The sequence below is a fragment of the Perca fluviatilis genome, chromosome 5, assembly GCF_010015445.1.
Source record: "Perca fluviatilis chromosome 5, GENO_Pfluv_1.0, whole genome shotgun sequence".
Taxonomy (NCBI): domain Eukaryota; kingdom Metazoa; phylum Chordata; class Actinopteri; order Perciformes; family Percidae; genus Perca; species Perca fluviatilis.
Window position 1 is genome coordinate 8,050,179 of NC_053116.1, and position 17,406 is coordinate 8,067,584.

Genomic DNA, 17,406 nt, shown 5'->3' on the forward strand with positions numbered 1-17,406 from the left:
TATCAAACTTTGTGTTCAACTTTTTATTTTTTATTTTTTTTTCCTTCTGTATTTCAGTGCAGTATGAGTTTGCAGACTAAATCAAAGTACTAGTACTAAAGTACTACAGTATAAGGATACACTGATTATCGGGGCGTTATTTTTTTTTTGTAGATTATCTGTATCAGCGTTTTATTTGCCTGATAACCAATAAAGGTAATGAATTAAAAAGGTGATCTACTTTGGCATCGGCTACAGCTAAAGCTTAGATTGCCCCCGCCCCCCCAAAAAAAAAAGAATTGTTTGAACTACAGAAATCTGTTCAGAATTACCTTAACGAATAATGCAACAAGGACGAAGCATGTAAACTGTGTTTGTCTGTTAATTCAGAATGGAATGGATCCGAATGAAGAAAAAAAAAAAAAAAGGATTTTAGCACAGTTGATCTCACACTCAAGTCAGCGCAGGACGTACACCCAGAGCCAGGGGGAAGCTGGAGAGGCATAGAGCTTTCTCCCCACCCAATTAGGCCAATAAAGTAATTATTCAAAAAAAAAATAGAAATGCTTGATCAAGGGCCCGGCCCCGGCCCGAGGATAGTGGCGGGAAATATCGGCCCGACCCGGCCCACTGAGTCTGACTTAATGTCCCGCCCACGACACTATCTGACTATCTTTTTACTGGGTATTAATGTTGAAAAGTTTCTCATTTATTAGATAAGTGCTAAAAGCATTTAAATAAGGTTTGGAACATTCCAAAATCTTAATTTTGACTTAAAAAAATGTCTCACTCTGAATTCATATGGGTTCCATTAACTACTACTAAACCGTATCGGCCTTGAAAAACCAGTATCGGCCGATCCCTACTACAGTTAGGAACTACGTGTGGAGGCTACAGAAGAGATCTAGTGACCTCCAACATGAAGCGAGACCGGTTTACCACACCTTCACGGATGACGCCGGCCGAGCTTCTTCCCTCCAGCACCGAGCCGTACTGAATGGTGGGGATCAGCTGTTTGTGAGGCGCGTAGCACTCGTCCTGCGACGTGGGCTCTCGGTCCAGGGTGCGGGCGCGCCGCCCGGCCCTCCCCGGGGAGCCCGAGGAGTGGCGCTCGGCCCCGGCCCTCGTCTTGGACAGGCCGCGTCCTGCGGCGCCACTGCTGCAGTCGGGCAGGGGGAAGGTCCCGATGCCGCTGTCCAGAGTGTACGTGGACGCCCCGGAACCTGTGGGGGGGGGGACACAGAGTCAGGGACCGACGTGGAAATGCAGAAACGAATAAATGAAACGGGCCACATAATTCAGGAAACGCATCAGAGAGAGTGTTAAGGACAGCGGGAAAGATCATCGGATCACTGCCTTCCATCCGGGACCTCGCGCACAAAACGACCGTCTGACCCCGGGCCCAGAACGCCACAAAAGACACCAAATCCCCATCATGCACTGGTTTCTCTGCTGCAGCCGGTACAGAACGGACAGATTCTGCAACAGCTTCTTCCCACAAGCCACCAGACTCCTCAACTCTCAACTGTTTTTATATGCCGCCATTCATTTTGTGCAATAATAATATTTATGCTGCTGTCAAACTCCCATTTTAGAGTCATAATTTAATGCCAAACTAACACCCTGATGCATTATCATTATTTTTTTTTATACTTATTGTGTTTATATTTAAGGCAGTATTTATGAGCCAGTGGAACAGTTGAATGACAATAAAAAGCTATCCATCCATCCATCCATCCATCCATCCATCCATCCATCCATCCATCCATCCATCCATCCATCCATCCATCCATCCCATCCGAAAAGGCACCAAGGAATGAAGAAATACATTTGTAAATGAATGAATTCCACATTATTTATTCCATCTTTCACTGAAGCCTGTGAATGGGTATTCCTCGGGGGCGTGGCCTCGTTTCTTCACCTTTGATATGCTAATCAAGGTGTGGCCCAATTTATTCCTCTCAATATGCAAATCATGTTTCGGTAAAACCCGTATGGATTGGTGCAGATTTGTAGTGAAGAAGAAGAAATACTAGAAGAAGTAGTCAGATCCTTTTACTGAAGTAGAAGTAGTAATCCCACAGTATACAAGTACACAATACAAGTAATATGTGCATATTAAAATACGTGTGCATAGGTTAATTATAAACACTATAATGATACCTCAACTTATATATAATCAGAAGTACATTTGCGTGGATCTACTGTATATACATGTGCTGTTTCCTTTCTTTCAAATCTATTTTCTCATGCACAAACTATCCCTATTTTCCTTAAAACTGTTCATTATAAACATAATGATACATAAACCTATATCTATAAACAAGTACATTTGTGTGTTATCTGTATATCTGCATCTGTATTTCCGTTTTTCTTATAATTCTATTTTCTCACGCACAAATGGAAATGTTGATGTATCTTACGTAGTGCACTGTAAATTGAGCATCTTTCATAAGAGAAATATTTACCCTCAAAAAAATGAACTTATTAAATCATTGGATTATTGTTATTTGCTAGTCTCCCTGGGGTCTGTAAGTACACACACACACATACATGTAACAAGTAGGGTTGTTACATGTTGCAAAGTTATAGACTAACTATAAGTATTATAACAAGCAATATTAAAAATATCCAGTTTATTCCCATTAATTCCGTTAATTCAGATGGAAAGTTTCCAACTTTGAAAATTCCTGGAATTTTGCAACCCTAGTAACAAGATCTAAATATTAACAGTTACTTAAGAAAAAAAATTGATAAAAGATGTTTTATTTATTTGTATTTTTACATAGTTTACATATTAGCTAAAATATATTTGATTTGCAACATTTGACCAAAAGCTCATTTTAAAATACTTTACTGTATATACAGTACTTAAGTTGATCATAAGTGTTGCATGCACTATAAAATCATAATCTTACATAGTAACTGGTAACTATAGCTGTGAAATAAATGTAATGGAGTAAAAAGTACAATATTTGCCTACCTAGTACAGCAGACGTATAAAGCAGCATAAAATGGGAATACTTAAGAGTGCAAATATCTTGAAATTGAACCAAAGTGCAGTACTTGAGTAAATGTACATTCCACCACTGTGTGTCCATGTGATAACGTGTCGTTCACCCACTTCTCACTCACTGTGAAATTCTTTATACATTCATTCAGCTTTTATCCAGTTCCACACACGTCTACCAAGAGGTGGTATTAATGCTCAGAAACCTTCAAAAGGCTGTGATATCCCACCCCCCCTCTGATAAATTCCTGGCAGACCCTTCCTTACCTGCGAAGTGTTGAGCGTGAACTGAATCGGCGAGGTTTTCGTCTGATGTGATCTTGCCGATTCGGTCTGATCCCTGCATGAGAGAAGGAAAAAAAAGCAGCAGATGGAGGAGTGAATGTGCTGAAAGTCGCCTCGTCACATTAAGTATGCAGGAAACTAGCTCAACAGATTAGAAGCCAAGTCTAGACGTGAAAGTTGATAGGATGTAGAACAAATTGGTGTAAAGTGGTGGAAGAAGTATTCAGATCCTTTACTTCAGTAACAGTACTAATACCACACTGTGAAAATACTCTATTACAAGTAAAAGTCCTGTATTAAAACCGTATGCAAGTATTATTAGCATTAAATACATAAAGTATGAAAAGTAAAAGTGATGATTGTGCAGTGAAGTGTTCCCTGGCAGTGTGTTCCTCTTCTATCGGATATTTCTGGATTAATATTCCTGCTGCATTCATGTGTATGTTGTATTTTGTAGATCTGTAGATGTTTCAGGTTGTGCTCATTTTAACTCCTTTATATACGGTTGGCTAGTTTGCATCATATTCTATAAGATCATTATGTGTTTGTAGCGTCGCTGTCCTGTGATAATCACGCATCTCTAAAAAGTTTTTTAACTTTTTACGGTGTCAGAAAAACAGCCCCAGTTTTCAGCTTTGTGACGATGCATTTTTCAGCGGATCCAGGAGGCTTTTAAAAGACTTGATTTAGCTTAAGGAGGAGGAGAAACATAAACATTCAATTTCAAAAATCACCACATGTGGAGAAACATGGTTTTCTCTGGACAGGAAGGGGATGAAAAACCTGTCGTCTGAAAAGTAACTGAAGCTGTCAGATAAATGTAGTGGAGTAAAAAGTCAAATATTTACCCCTGAGATGTAGTGGAGTACGAGGATAAAGTTGCATAAAACTGGAATTTGTACCTGAGTAAATGTACTGAACTTCACTGAACCCTGAGAGCTCGATGCATTAAATGAAAGTAAGTCGGGTCTCCCTCCGTGTCAGTTTGTTTTATCGCTACTGTAAATGTAAAAAATCTTGTCAGTTTGTGTCCGGCTGCAGGGAAATAAATACGTGTGTCAGTGAGGACGTACCTTCTCCATATCGTCCCGACTGGCCATGTGACTGATGACGTCGCCCTGCTGACTGAACAGCGGCTTGGAGCTCTTACAGTCGAAGGAGAGCCGGCGCTGCGGCACGCTGATCACGTCCTTCCCATCCACTCTACATCAATCAAACACAAGTCAGATATCAGTTCGTATGAGCTTTACCACACAAAAAGTTAGTGTTAGCATTTTCCCATTGACGAGAATAGATAGTGTTAGCATTTTCCCATTGACGAGAATAGATAGTGTTAGCATTTTACCATTGACAAGAATAGTTAGTTTTAGCATTTTGCCATTTACATGAATAGTTAGTGTTAGCATTTTCCCATTGACGAGAATAGATAGTGTTAGCATTTTCCCGTTGTCGAGAATAGTTAGTGTTAGCATTTTTCCATTGACAGGAATAGTTAGTTTTAGCATTTTGCCATTTACAAGAATAGTTAGTGTTAGCATTTTCCCATTGATGAGAATAGTTAGGGTTAGCATTTTACCATTGACAAGAATAGTTAGTTTTAGCATTTTGCCATTTACAAGAATAGTTAGTGTTAGCATTTTCCCATTGACGAGAATAGATAGTGTTAGCATTTTCCCGTTGACGAGAATAGTTAGTGTTAGCATTTTGCCATTGACAAGAATAGTTAGTGTTAGCATTTTGCCATTGACGAGAATAGTTAGCGTTAGCATTTTCCCATTGACAAGAATAGTTAGTTTTATCATTTTCCCATTGACAAGAATAGTTAGTGTTAGCATTTTGCCATTGACAAAAATAATTTGCTATTTTGGGAAAATACTATTCCTAATGTTATTATAGAGACGAATAAAAGAAAGAAAGAAAAAAACGGAAAGAAAACTAAAAGAAAAAAAACTAACTTTATTCTTATTCGTCACATACCATTGACTGTAGGGCTGGGCGATATGAAGAGAATCAAATATCACGATTTGTTTTTAACCAAATACCTCAATGTCAATATTGCGGTGATATTGTAGGCTTGACTATTGGTGCTTTCCAGAGGTGGAAAGTAACGAAATACATTTACTCACGTTACTGTATTGAGTAGTTTTGTTGTGTATTTTGTATTTTTCAAGTAGTTTTTAAAATCGGTATTTTAAAATGTACTTGATTACATTTTGAGTGAAGGATTGTATTTCGCTATATTACAAATCCCATCCGTTACTGAGTAAAAAAAAACGAAAGGAAGAAAAACAATTGCGCCCGGAATGACTACACCAGCCCATAGACTGTAATATCGCACCCTGAATGCACCAGCACTCTTTATTTTGCACGAACGTATGCAGCTTCTTCTTCTCTGGCTGCAAGTCGCAATTAAAAAGAAGTAGAAGAACTGCAACGTTTCACACCGTCGGACCTATACTAATATATATATATATATATATATATATATATATATATATATATATATATATATATATATATATATATATATATATATATATATATATATATATATATATATATATATAAAACCCATGGATGTATTAGTCCTGTTGGTGTGTAACTGCTTAAGAGAACGGTCGGACCTGGATGTGTTGGCGAGCGGCGAACTGAGTGGGAGACGTTAGCGGACGTAAATGAGCGGTTATCCCTCAAAAATGACTTGACTGATGCAGAGTGCGCACCGACATCTGAAGCTTTGCTAGTTCAGCTGCAAAAGCAACAAGGCATCCAGGGATGCAGCAGTCAGGACCAGCTTTGTGACAAACAACAAAATCGCCAAAACAGTAAGACATTTTTTGAATGGGAGTTTATTAGAGAGTGTTTGGTGGACTCTGCTGCGCTAATATGCCCAGAGAAAAAAAGAGACGTTTGAGAACGTGTTGCCTGACATAAAATTAATATTGAGCAGAATTAAGTTAAGCCTATTGGTCCGGCCCTCCACAACAGTCCCTGATTCTCATGTGGCCCCTTGGGAAAATTAATTGCCCACTCCTGCCAGGACAAGGTATGTAGGAGACTGGCTAAATTAATTCACATACATCTAATTAGCTCATATGGGCTACTTACAGTATCTCACAAAAGTGAGTACACCCCTCACATTTTAGTAAATATTTCATTATATCTTTTAATGGGACAATACTGAAGAAATGACACTTTGCTACAATGTAAAGTATTAAGTGTACAGCTTGTATAACACACCACTGGCAACAAAAGTCAGTACAACCCTATGTTAAATTCCCATAGAGGCAGGCAGATGTTTATTTTTTAAAGGCCAGTTATTTCATCGATCCAGGATGCTATGCATCCTGATAAAGTTCCCTTGGCCTTGATTTGCATTGAGAGATGATCTTATGGAAAGTACCCCATGCCAATCTCTAGGTATGGTGAAGGGTATGTGATGATGTGGGGGGGCTATTTTAATTCCAAAGGCCACTTTATCAGGATGCATAGTATTCTGGATCCATGACATAACTGGCCTTTAAAAATACAAATCTGCCTGCCTCTATAGGAATTTAACATAGGGTTGTACTGACTTTAGTTGCCAGCGGTTTAGACATTAATGGCTGTGTGTTGAGTTATTTTGAGGGGACAGCACATTACACGTTATACAAGCTGTACACTTAATACATTGTAGCAAAGTGTCATTTATTCAGTGTTGTCCCATTAAAAGATATAATGAAATATTTACTTGAATGTGAGGGGTGTACTCACTTTTGTGAGATACTGTAGGTGTAGAAGCTAGCTGCTAGTCTGAGCTGTGAACATTAGGGTCTGTTAATATTAATATAATTAACAGTCTACGGGTTTAACCCATTTATGGAGCCAAAACACATGATTTGGCCTTGATTTGCATTATAACTGTTTATGTTTGTGAAGAAAAGAAGGATACTTTCACATTCAATTGATTGTTTGAAAACATTTTATGGGATGGTCCGAACTAAAATTGCACATTATACCTTTCTAAGGGTCTTAAATAACATGTGTGACATGTGTTATGTTGTTATTACATGTGTATACCTTTGTATAGATTTGTCTTTATTTAAAAACAAAATAGTTTGGGATTTATGACCCCTTGTCCTATTTTCACTACATGGGAGAGATCCCCCCCCCCCCGTTTTACATTTTTCTTAAATGTAACTAAGTAACTTTTACTTAAAGTACATTTTAAATGAACTACTTATTACTTTTACTTGAGTAATTTTTCAGATAGGTATTTTTACTTGTACTTAAGTAATATTTAATCAAAGTATTGGTACATTTACTTGAGTACAATATTTTTGTACTTTTTCTACCTCTGGTGCTTTCATAAAATATTAACACGATGAGATTTGTGATACATTTCCATCAATAATAGATATCTTTTCCACAGTTCGATGACTAAGCGGGTAAACGCAAATAAAAGAACAGCTAGAACAGTCTGGTGAGTTCAGAAAAGTACATCACGTTCCTGTAATGCAGCCTTTAAGACTAGGGGCCCTATCTTGCACTCAGCGTAATTGCCTTTGTACACCGACGCATGTATCGTTCCTATTTTGCACCCGACGCACAGCGGACTTTTCCCTCCACAGACGCACGTCGGTAAATTAGGGAATGTATTTGCGCTCCTGGGGGCGGTTCAGCGAAAAGAGGAGGCGTGTTCCGGCGCAAACGTTGCTTGGTGCTATTCTGCAGTTTCAGAAAATAATTCCGCCACTGACCAGGAAAACCTGGTCTAAAGTCAGTGGCGCTAGTCTAAAGTCAGTAGCGCGTTATTCAGATGCTATTTTAGGGCGCATGCTTGGCCATAATGTAGCGTGTGCACAACGCGCATACACTTCTCTCATCTAAATGGATGCAGCAGTCCCCATTTTTGCAAACCATACATAATTACAAAGGAAAATATTACTGAAAATGCGCAGTATGCAGGTGTTTGGATAGATCAGGAGGCATTTTACAGTACAGTCCTCAAAAAGTCGCAGCATTCTTTGTGGCGTGTTGTGTTTTACACATTTCCATGAATCATGGATGTGTTAATGACATAAATGAGGAAATATTAGGAAATATTAGAGGACTTAAGGAGACGTGATGTTGAACTACGGCGGGATCTGGTCCGGGAGTAATGCGCGATGCGCTCCTGATGGAGCGGGTGGACGGAGATGGAGTGGGGGGAAGAGGAAGAGGCACAACAGGTGCAGGTGGTGCGTTTGGAGGTACGCTCCATGGCTGCAGCAATCCTCTCCAGACTTGAGGAGATGCGCCCGAGGGGCCGCAGCAATATCGCCACCTGGCCAAGACGGGCATTTATTACTTTGCCGCATCTCGCATTGGCAGCTCCCGCTGGCGTGCGCCAGGCAAATCCGCCGTCATAATAGCAATCTGCCATGGAACAAGCGCGCCTGCTCTTAAAGGGAATGTGAGATGACGCTCTGATTGGTTTATTGCACGTTACGCCCAAACCACACCTAGCTACTTCAGACCAACCCATTTTAGATTTGCGTCGGGCGCAAGAGTCATTTATCCCGCCGGTATCATAGCAACAGTGCCCGAGATCCGCCCACAAAGCTACTTGCGTTTTGCGTTTCATACTTGCGTTTCAGATTGTTGAAATAGGGCCCTAGGAAAAGACAACACTTGTTTCATATTACGATATTATGATCATATTACGATAGTGTCATATACTAAAGACGATATCTAGCCTCATCACGATAACGATACATCGCTATATTGCCCAGCCCTAATTGACAGTACAATGTAACTAAACTCTATTACTGCACTCTACCCATCCTAAGTATTAGAAACAGTGGACAGCCATGTAGCAGCATACAACCCACGTGTTCAGGGTTTCTGCAGGTTACACAAAGTCAAATGGAAGACTTTTTTTTTTTTTTTTTTTTAAAAACACTTTCACCAGCTTTATTCGCATGAATGTTTTTAACGAACTTCAAATAATTCGATTGACAAGTGGATGGAAACATAACTACCAACTATAACAAGCTCCGACACACACTTGTACTTAATACTATCTGAAATAGCATCTTTTGCGGCTGTCAGAAATTATAAATCACATCACATCAATTTCACAACTAAGTGGTATTTACTGTACATATGTGGGACAAGAAGTTGCAATGCTTGTGAGAAGGGCATTATGAGTGTTTCCCAATTATACTGTTAAAACGAGATACGCACACATATCATAACATCAGATGTTTATCAGTATCAACATTAAATTAAATACACAGTTCTGGGCTGCGTTGATTTAAGAATTTTGACCGCACCAACCGAAACCTGTCATCACACACACACACACGTTGTTTGACACCAAACAAATATGGAGACACGACAGCGTGTAGTTACGACTCAGAAATCATAGACAGACCGTGCGTTCATGGACATCGGAAAAACGTTTTTCCGAGTGAAAACGTCACCATTCACGTAACGTCCTGTGGGAATCAGAGGTCGGAAACTCAGGCTGGATTTTGATAACCGAGTTCCCCAGTTGGTGACGTGTTGTTGACAACTGACGTTTGATGGAGGCGACTTTGGTTCATTGAACATATTTCAAGGACAATAAACTGTTTATTGTGGACAAATACCTCTGCCAAGAAACATGTACAGACATAACATGTTTCAAATTATTCATAAATAGGCCTATGTATAAAATAAAAAACATTATCCGTGTCTTTTCCCGTTGGTTGTCCTGCAGATAACACAAACAAACACCTGGCGATGTGCTGTTTGGATGCTCACATAACAAAACAGCAGAAAATATTTTGTTATTGTGGCCTCCATGTTTTCACACACCTGATGCTCTAGGCTACGGCCAACCGTTGGTGGCAGTCATGAAAAAAGTTGTTATGCCAAACGCCAATATAACAGAAGAAGAAGAATGCGCATCCCGACCATGTGAACGCTGCCAGTCGGAAAAACAACGTAACCAGGGGGGCGGTGCCTGTTATTCCGAGGTGGCACGAACGCAGCAAGATAACATCACATACAAGCAGTTGTAAAAGAGAAAGAGGGGAGGGGAGCCAAAGGCATCCTGACCCTGCTGAGGAGGGTAGTCCTGGGCTCCGGCTGTTTGGCCAGCTGGGAGTGGAGCTGCTGGACCTCCACCAGTCTCTCAGTGAGGGTCAATTTAAGACTTTTTAAGTCCTATTTTAAGACCATTAGGAATGACATTTAAGACCTTTAACACAACATCAACTAAGCCCTAATTTCAGTATCGCTTAACCTGCACTTCCCCATAGCTGAGAAGAATAAAATCAGTTTTATGTCCGTGGTACAATCCGAAAGAGACTCGCACCAATAACACAAAAGACTTTTTGAGGCCTAAACTTTTGATTTTGAAATTTTAAGACTTTTTTTTTAAGACCCTGTTGTTGTAGTAGTCCTCACCTGTTGAGCAGCTGTTGCATGAAGTTGTCCGAGCGCTCCCCCCTGTACATGACAGCCAGCTGTCCCTGGGTGGGGTCCATCACCACCTCGCAGGAGTGGCCCCTCCCAGAGCGCTCCACGTACGCCCGCTCCTCCTCCAGTGCCCGCCGCAACCCCTCCGCCTTCTCCATCAGAGTCGAGATGTTCAGGCCCTCCACTCCTTCTTTACACCTGCCGGCCACCTTCCCAGAGTCCCGGCCCACCGACGGGATGTTGATCCTCCACTCCTTCTTCTCCTCTTTTGCTTTGGTGGCGTCCATCTTGCGGCTCAGCGCGGGCAGTTTGCTCTTCTTCAGGCCGAACCAGCTGGCGATGCCGTTGGAGGCTTTCTGCTTGACCTCGCCGCCCGGGCCCCCTCTGTCCTGCTCCTGGAGCTTCAGCATGTTCTCCTCGATGCCCTTCATCACCTTCTGCTCGATGGCCGACTGCGGGCTGGGGGCCGGCGGCAGCGGCTTCTCCGCCTCCGACGCCGGAGGTCTCGGAGGAGGAGGGGGCAGGCTGTCTCCGTACATCGGATTCTTTTTCCCTTTCCCGCCGATCTTGGTCCGCTCCTCGGATTTGGACGAGTAGCGCGGGGCCTCTGCGGGCTTCCCGCCTCTGTGGACGGACGGGCCCTGGCAAGGCTTGGACGGCGACTTTGGGGGGATTTTGTTGGGGCTGTTGCTACTGTGAGGACCAACAACTGGTTTAAGGTTATGGGTCAGATTCAGGGAGCCAGGACACTTAATGTTGTTGCGTAGTACCTGCGGAGCGTCTGCGTTGGGGGACGGCAGACCGATTTTACTCTTGGAGACTTCGGTCTTGGTAACACACAGCTCCTGTTTAACCACCGCAGCACCCGGAGACTTTACAGCCTGTTCGTGAAGCTGAGACATGCCCGTGTACTTCAAGCCGACACTGCTCACTTTGGGTTTGCCATCCAAAGAGTCCGTGTATTTTGAATGTCTCTGCTCCTCTTTGTGGAGCTCCATGGGCCTCTCCGCTGTCTTACTCCTCTCGTCCCCGTAGGTGCCCTCATTCGCCGCGTCGACCGGCCTGAGACCCACTTGTAAATCCTCGGAGCTCCGTAGCTTTCCCAGTGCAGCCAGCCTGTCTTTGAAAGCGTGGTGGCTGGAGTCCGCCTGGGGTCTCGCTGCCACGGCCACAGGCCTCTTGGGGATCGAAGAGGAGTCGCTCCTCCTGACCGGCGGCGGAGGCGGCGCCTGGGCAACCTCGCAGCTCGGCGCGGTGATCTCCCGCACATCCGCCTCCTGCTTCTCTCGGGTTACCGAGTAGCTGGCTCTGCCCTGCAAGGCCTTGCCGTGGGCGGACGTGTTGGGCAGGCTGTGATGGTTGACCCACACCGGGCTGTCAGAATCCTCTTCGTCATCCGACGAGGACTCCGACGTGGAAGAAGACGACTGCTTTCGTTGAGGAGTGTTGAGGTCACTTTCTGGTAGCGATTTGACGAGCTTCCTCTCGCCGCCGTTCGCCTTGGCTTGGGATGGAAGCGTGGTTCTTTTCTCGTGGCCCGGGGTTGGTTCCTCCACTCTGGAGTTGGTAGTCATAACACAGACATTTTCATAATGAGGGACCTTCCGAGAGACTTTGGGGGAGGAGGAGGACGTGGAGGAGGGAGCGCCCATCTTTGAAGCGGCGCTGGCTTTAGGTGCAGAGAGGCTGCTGTAGCTTATTTCCTTGGCGGGCGGGGAGCAGACGTCTTCGGGCTGAGGAGGGGAGGTTGGGGCCGAGTGCGTGGCGGGGTAGGACTCCGACCTGGCGGGCGGGGGAGGGGGCTGCCTGCACCGTTCCGTGGTGGTGGCTCTGCGCGTGGGAACAGGAGAGTGGTACACCTCGTAGTTGTTGGTGCGGCAGGGGATCCTGGAGCTGCGGGTGAGTTGGGGGCTCAGGCGGACGGCGGACGCCGAAGGCTGAGACTTCTCCCCTATCGAGGGAATCTTCAGGAACTTGAGCAGTTTGGACGGCGAGTTGATGGCGGCGGTTTTGACGTCGCTGAGGCAGGACGCGCTGGGGCTGACGGAGGCGCCGGCTCTCACGGAACAAGCGTCCTGATCGGTGACGTCCTTCTCGGCGACGGCTGACGGGTCGTTGGACGTGGCGCTGTCGACGCCGTTGTGAACGCCGTCGCTGGCCTCATTGTCACAGTGGGAGATCTGTGCAGAACTGGGCAGGTGGGGGGTGGGACAGAAACCAGTGAGCTCTTCAGAGGCACTAGCGTTTGGACAACTCTCGGAGCTGTCCTGCTCCACTTCCATCACCTCCACGGCTGATCCGTCACCCGTTTCTGGGACGGATGAGTGGGCGGCGGCGGCGCCTGCCGGTTGCTGGTGGGCTTCATTCTTGGTGCATTGTTTAGGTGGGGGGACCGACTCGGCTCTCCTGCTCTTACTGTGACATTCGCTTTTAGCAGCTGCAGGAGCTCCTAGGCTCTGCATGGCCGAGGTGCCTTTCAAAGGACTACAGACGTGGTTGCATGGCTTTGGAGGACTGTCCGGGCTCCTCTTGCAGTGTAAACAGCAGGTATTCCCTCCCTCGCACTTCAGCGCCCCGTCGCCGTTGACGTGCTGGTGCGAGTCAGTGTCGGAGCGGGCGCAGTGGCAGTGTGTGTGCTGGGATTTGCACGCTAGTGGAAGGGGGTCCACCGTGGCCAAAACAGCCTCTGTGGACATGAGCACCTGGCTGTAGTCGCAGAAAGACAAGCTGGTGGTGGACGGGTGGAACTTCAGGGGGTCCGTCTCCTCCATCTTGCGAAGGACCTCCAGGATGTGTGCTTTTTTCTTGAAGAAGGGAGACAGGGCCTCCATGGAGGCGGCGGGGCCACGAGGGCCCGGGGAGGCATGTTGTGTGCGGTAGCCATTTCCCTTTTGGGCAGAAAGAAATCTCTATCAGCATTCAGTTCACTGAGAGCCAAACAATTAAGTTCACCGAGACCTTTGGAGTGCGTGCGTGCAGGAAATGAGTGCAGAGCAGATTAGCTTTTTAAAGCACAATAGTTGAAAACAGAACAAATGTCAGAGCATGTTATAACGTCACACACGTCACTCAGAGGCTTGGATATAATCCCACTGTTTCACTCTCAATGCTTTGCAATAATCACCTTGGCTTGTGCTTCAGTCTGTGCAGGCTCCGCCTGTTTTGCAGAGTCATTGTGCAGCTGTGCATTGTAGTCTGGGAGGGGTCCCGCCTGGACCTGTAACGGGAGAGCCATAAGGCAATTATGATGACACTGTATACACTACAGACTATTGTATACAGAGACAAATAGGAGCTACATTGTCCCGGAATCTGTTGGAACAATACAGAGCAGAAGGGAAAAACCTGAGATCTATTACTGGCTCAGCCGCAGCGTCTGAAAGAATGAGGCTGAGGTAAGAGATCAGCAGCTCCAGAATCAGAGCTGTGCACTGTGTACTAATACTTTTACCCAAGTATTAAGTAGTACTTAGTACTTAAGCAAATGTCTGAGGTACTTCTACCATTTTATGCTACTTTATACTTTTACTCTACACTGCATACATATGTCTGACAGCTGTTGTATTCTGTACAATGACAATAAAGGCCTTCTATTCTATTGATAACTTTATTTATATGCACTAGTACTCTGCCAGACTTGTAAACAGACCTTGATGTGTAAAATTGGGTGAGGATTCACTTTTCATTTTATTATTATAATTTTTTTTTTTTTTTACATTATTATCTTTTTAAAGATTATTTTTGTTGGGCTTTTTGGCCTTTATTAAGATAGGATAGCTCAAGACAGGAATGTGGGGAGAGAGAGGGGGGGGCAACATGCAGCAAAGGGCCGCGGGTCGGACTCTAACCCGGGCCACTGCGGTAAGGACTGAGCCTCAGTATATGGGTCGCCCTGGTCGGCTCCATTTTTACATTATTATATTACTAATTTTACTAAAAAAGGATGTGAATGCAGCTGTGGAAGACATTCAGAACGTCTATGCCCTACAGCTGATTTACCTGGTAGTGAGCAGTGGGGTGGTTGGGCAGTTTCTGCTGAAAGAGCTCACAAAGCGCTCTGTTCTGTCTCTCCAGGTCAAACACCAGCATCTTCAGCTTGATGCACTCCTCTCTCAGATCCTGTTCAGTGACACACGGAGCAGTAAGACCACTGACACATTTCAGTTGGTTCAAATGTCAAACCGAGAAGCAGAAACGGGGTTGTGCGTTACCTTTTGATTCAGCAGAGCTTGGACCACGTGGTTGGCCACCTGGTGACATCACATTTTACACAGAATGACTTGACTGAGCAGAATTTATAATGACAAGTCTGAAGTTTCTAAATAACATTCTGCAACATGAACTCACCTCATCCAAGCATCTCTCATAAGCCTCTCTCTGACTCTCATTGGCCAACATCAGAGCAGAGTTTTCTGCCTGGGAGCAAAACAACAAAAGAAAACGCATACCATAGTTATTTATGTTAGTCATGTTATTTTGTGTCCTGCACATATACCTGCCCAGCCCACGTGGACTTTTAAGACACCAAAAACACAGTTGCATTAGTGAAACATTTGTCAGACATGAACACAGTGTAACTTCTTATATAACATGGCAAGGCAAGTACATAACAAACAAATAAAATCAGCCATGAAACATGGCACAAATGTTTTCATAACCATCCAACCGGAAGAAATAAATATACGCTTATTAGTTTTCTTGCCAAGTTGTTATGCGACCAGTAGAGACTCAAGGAAGTTACTGGTCCCAGTCAAGAAATAGTCCAGCCCATAAAATCTCGGAAAACGGCCAATTGTCTTTACACTTCTGTTTTTGCTCAGTTTAAACAAATAAGACACAATGTGTTCATTTGTGAGCTTGCTGGGAGGTAGACATTTGTTACCATTGTACAGATCGGGAGGCTATCCGTCTTTGCTTATCCAGTCCATTTCCATGTTCATTGCTAAGCCATACCTCCATTCATCCTATGCATATCAACATTCCTCAGATCTAATTCTACAGGAGATCTTTTAGACTAAATTGTGCTTTACATAAGACTCTACACACAAACACATAGTTGCTTTTCATGAGACAGTTTTTTGTAATTCAGGTTTGTACCAAACATCCAGCTTTGAAAAATAAAACATCAATATACTGGAAAATTCAATAGAGATATCTATCTATCGATCGATCGATCGATCGATCGATATAAAAATGGGATAATTGCAGTATTTGATATACTTTTAGGTTTACTGTGGTTTTGACTGGCAGATTTTGACCATCATGGCAGAATCATGCGTCTCACAAAAGTCACACTCAAATACTTAATTTGCTCATAATCAAAATGTTAAATTCTACTAGCATTGCAGAGTGTGTTTTGTCGGCCGCCTCACCTCCAGCTCCCTCAGCCGGTCCACGAGCTCGCTGCTGTTGTCCTCCAGGAACGACTCCACGTCTCCCTCCTCTCCCTCCTCGTCCGAGCCAAAGTCTTCATCACACATCCTCTGTTCTGTCTCATCAGACATTGTTCTCATCTGGAAACACACAAGGTGACACTGCAACTATCACCGTCACACTCACTCTCCAGCAAAAGAAAAAAAGCCAGCTTCTGGAAACAACGCACAGCGATAAAACATCAGCTGCTCTGCAAGGTGACTGACGTTAGGAGAACGTCCTCTGTTTCCGTTTGCTGCCCTGCGCAGTAGCTAGGATTGCCTCTCTAGAATGTTCTTCTCATTTTAATCTTTTTGATTAAAAATCACACATCTGATCTGGGTCAAACTGTAATTACAAACAGATTTGTTACATAGTTTGTAGGATAGCTCACAGGTGAGCGGTCACAAGCTGCTAACCCGCTCCTACGCACCGGTTTAATTTGCACCACATTAAGTACCGGTATCAAATCAACGCCCTGTATCAGCAGATACCCTGAGTTGAGGTATCAGCGCATCCATACCTGCTCCTGTAAGGACGGAGGATAGGTTTCAGAAGTGGGAAGACATTATAAAGTCGGGGCTTTCACTTCATTCAACAAAAACAACAACTCTACTTTTAGATCAATCTAGAACACACCACATTATAAAAAGTGCTCTTTTCTAATCTCCAGAAATAACACCACTGCCTTAAAGTCTGTTGAAAGCTAAATGAATCCTCAGAAGCCGGTAACTCCATAATATTTCCTCATAGTGAAGAATTTTAAAATGTTATGTATTACACTACATCACAATAAATATCTTTAAATCACTTTTCTAAATCATGACTGACATTGAAATAGGTTATTGTGCTTTCTATAATAATTGTAATCCAACAAAAATGTAAAACAAATGCTAAAGCTTTTTAATTTTTCCTTTTAGCCCTGAGCCGTGTCTTCTTCTCCCAACAAGCTCCACCAATCACATAGGGAAGCCTTTATGTAGCCTACGAGGTAAAACCCAGGGCAAGAGCATCGCTTGTAGAGCTCATTGCTGTGAGCTCGCAGTAATAATGGATGAATCAACATGTCGATCAACTCAGGGCTTCTCTCATTTAGATGTTGGCGGCTGCACAGTAAGAGGACGCTGTTCAGAGAGATTACATAAATAAAAGTACCGGTATATAAAACGGCAGAAGTGGAGGTGGATTTTGAAAAGTGAAGTGGGGGATTTATCGCCTGTATCTTCAGCTGGGGTGCCACAACATTAAGACAGTGACAAGAAGACATCAACAAGTCAAGTTCTGTTGGAGGT

At 43.7% G+C, this 17,406-nt stretch overlaps 1 protein-coding gene across 3 annotated transcripts in view; it reads right to left on the reverse strand.

The window, feature by feature from the left end:
• nckap5l (NCK-associated protein 5-like) overlaps positions 1–17,406 on the reverse strand; it is a 55,761-nt gene that overhangs the window by 5,218 nt on the left and 33,137 nt on the right. For all 3 annotated transcript variants that reach the window (XM_039800398.1, XM_039800397.1, XM_039800396.1), the window contains 9 exons: positions 16,075–16,215; positions 15,050–15,118; positions 14,914–14,952; positions 14,702–14,821; positions 13,827–13,919; positions 10,691–13,590; positions 4,348–4,477; positions 3,257–3,329; positions 924–1,202 (listed from right to left, as the gene is read on the reverse strand). In XM_039800398.1, coding sequence (XP_039656332.1) covers positions 924–1,202; positions 3,257–3,329; positions 4,348–4,477; positions 10,691–13,590; positions 13,827–13,919; positions 14,702–14,821; positions 14,914–14,952; positions 15,050–15,118; positions 16,075–16,215 — 3,844 coding nt within the window. The remainder of the gene's footprint in view (positions 1–923; positions 1,203–3,256; positions 3,330–4,347; positions 4,478–10,690; positions 13,591–13,826; positions 13,920–14,701; positions 14,822–14,913; positions 14,953–15,049; positions 15,119–16,074; positions 16,216–17,406) is intronic.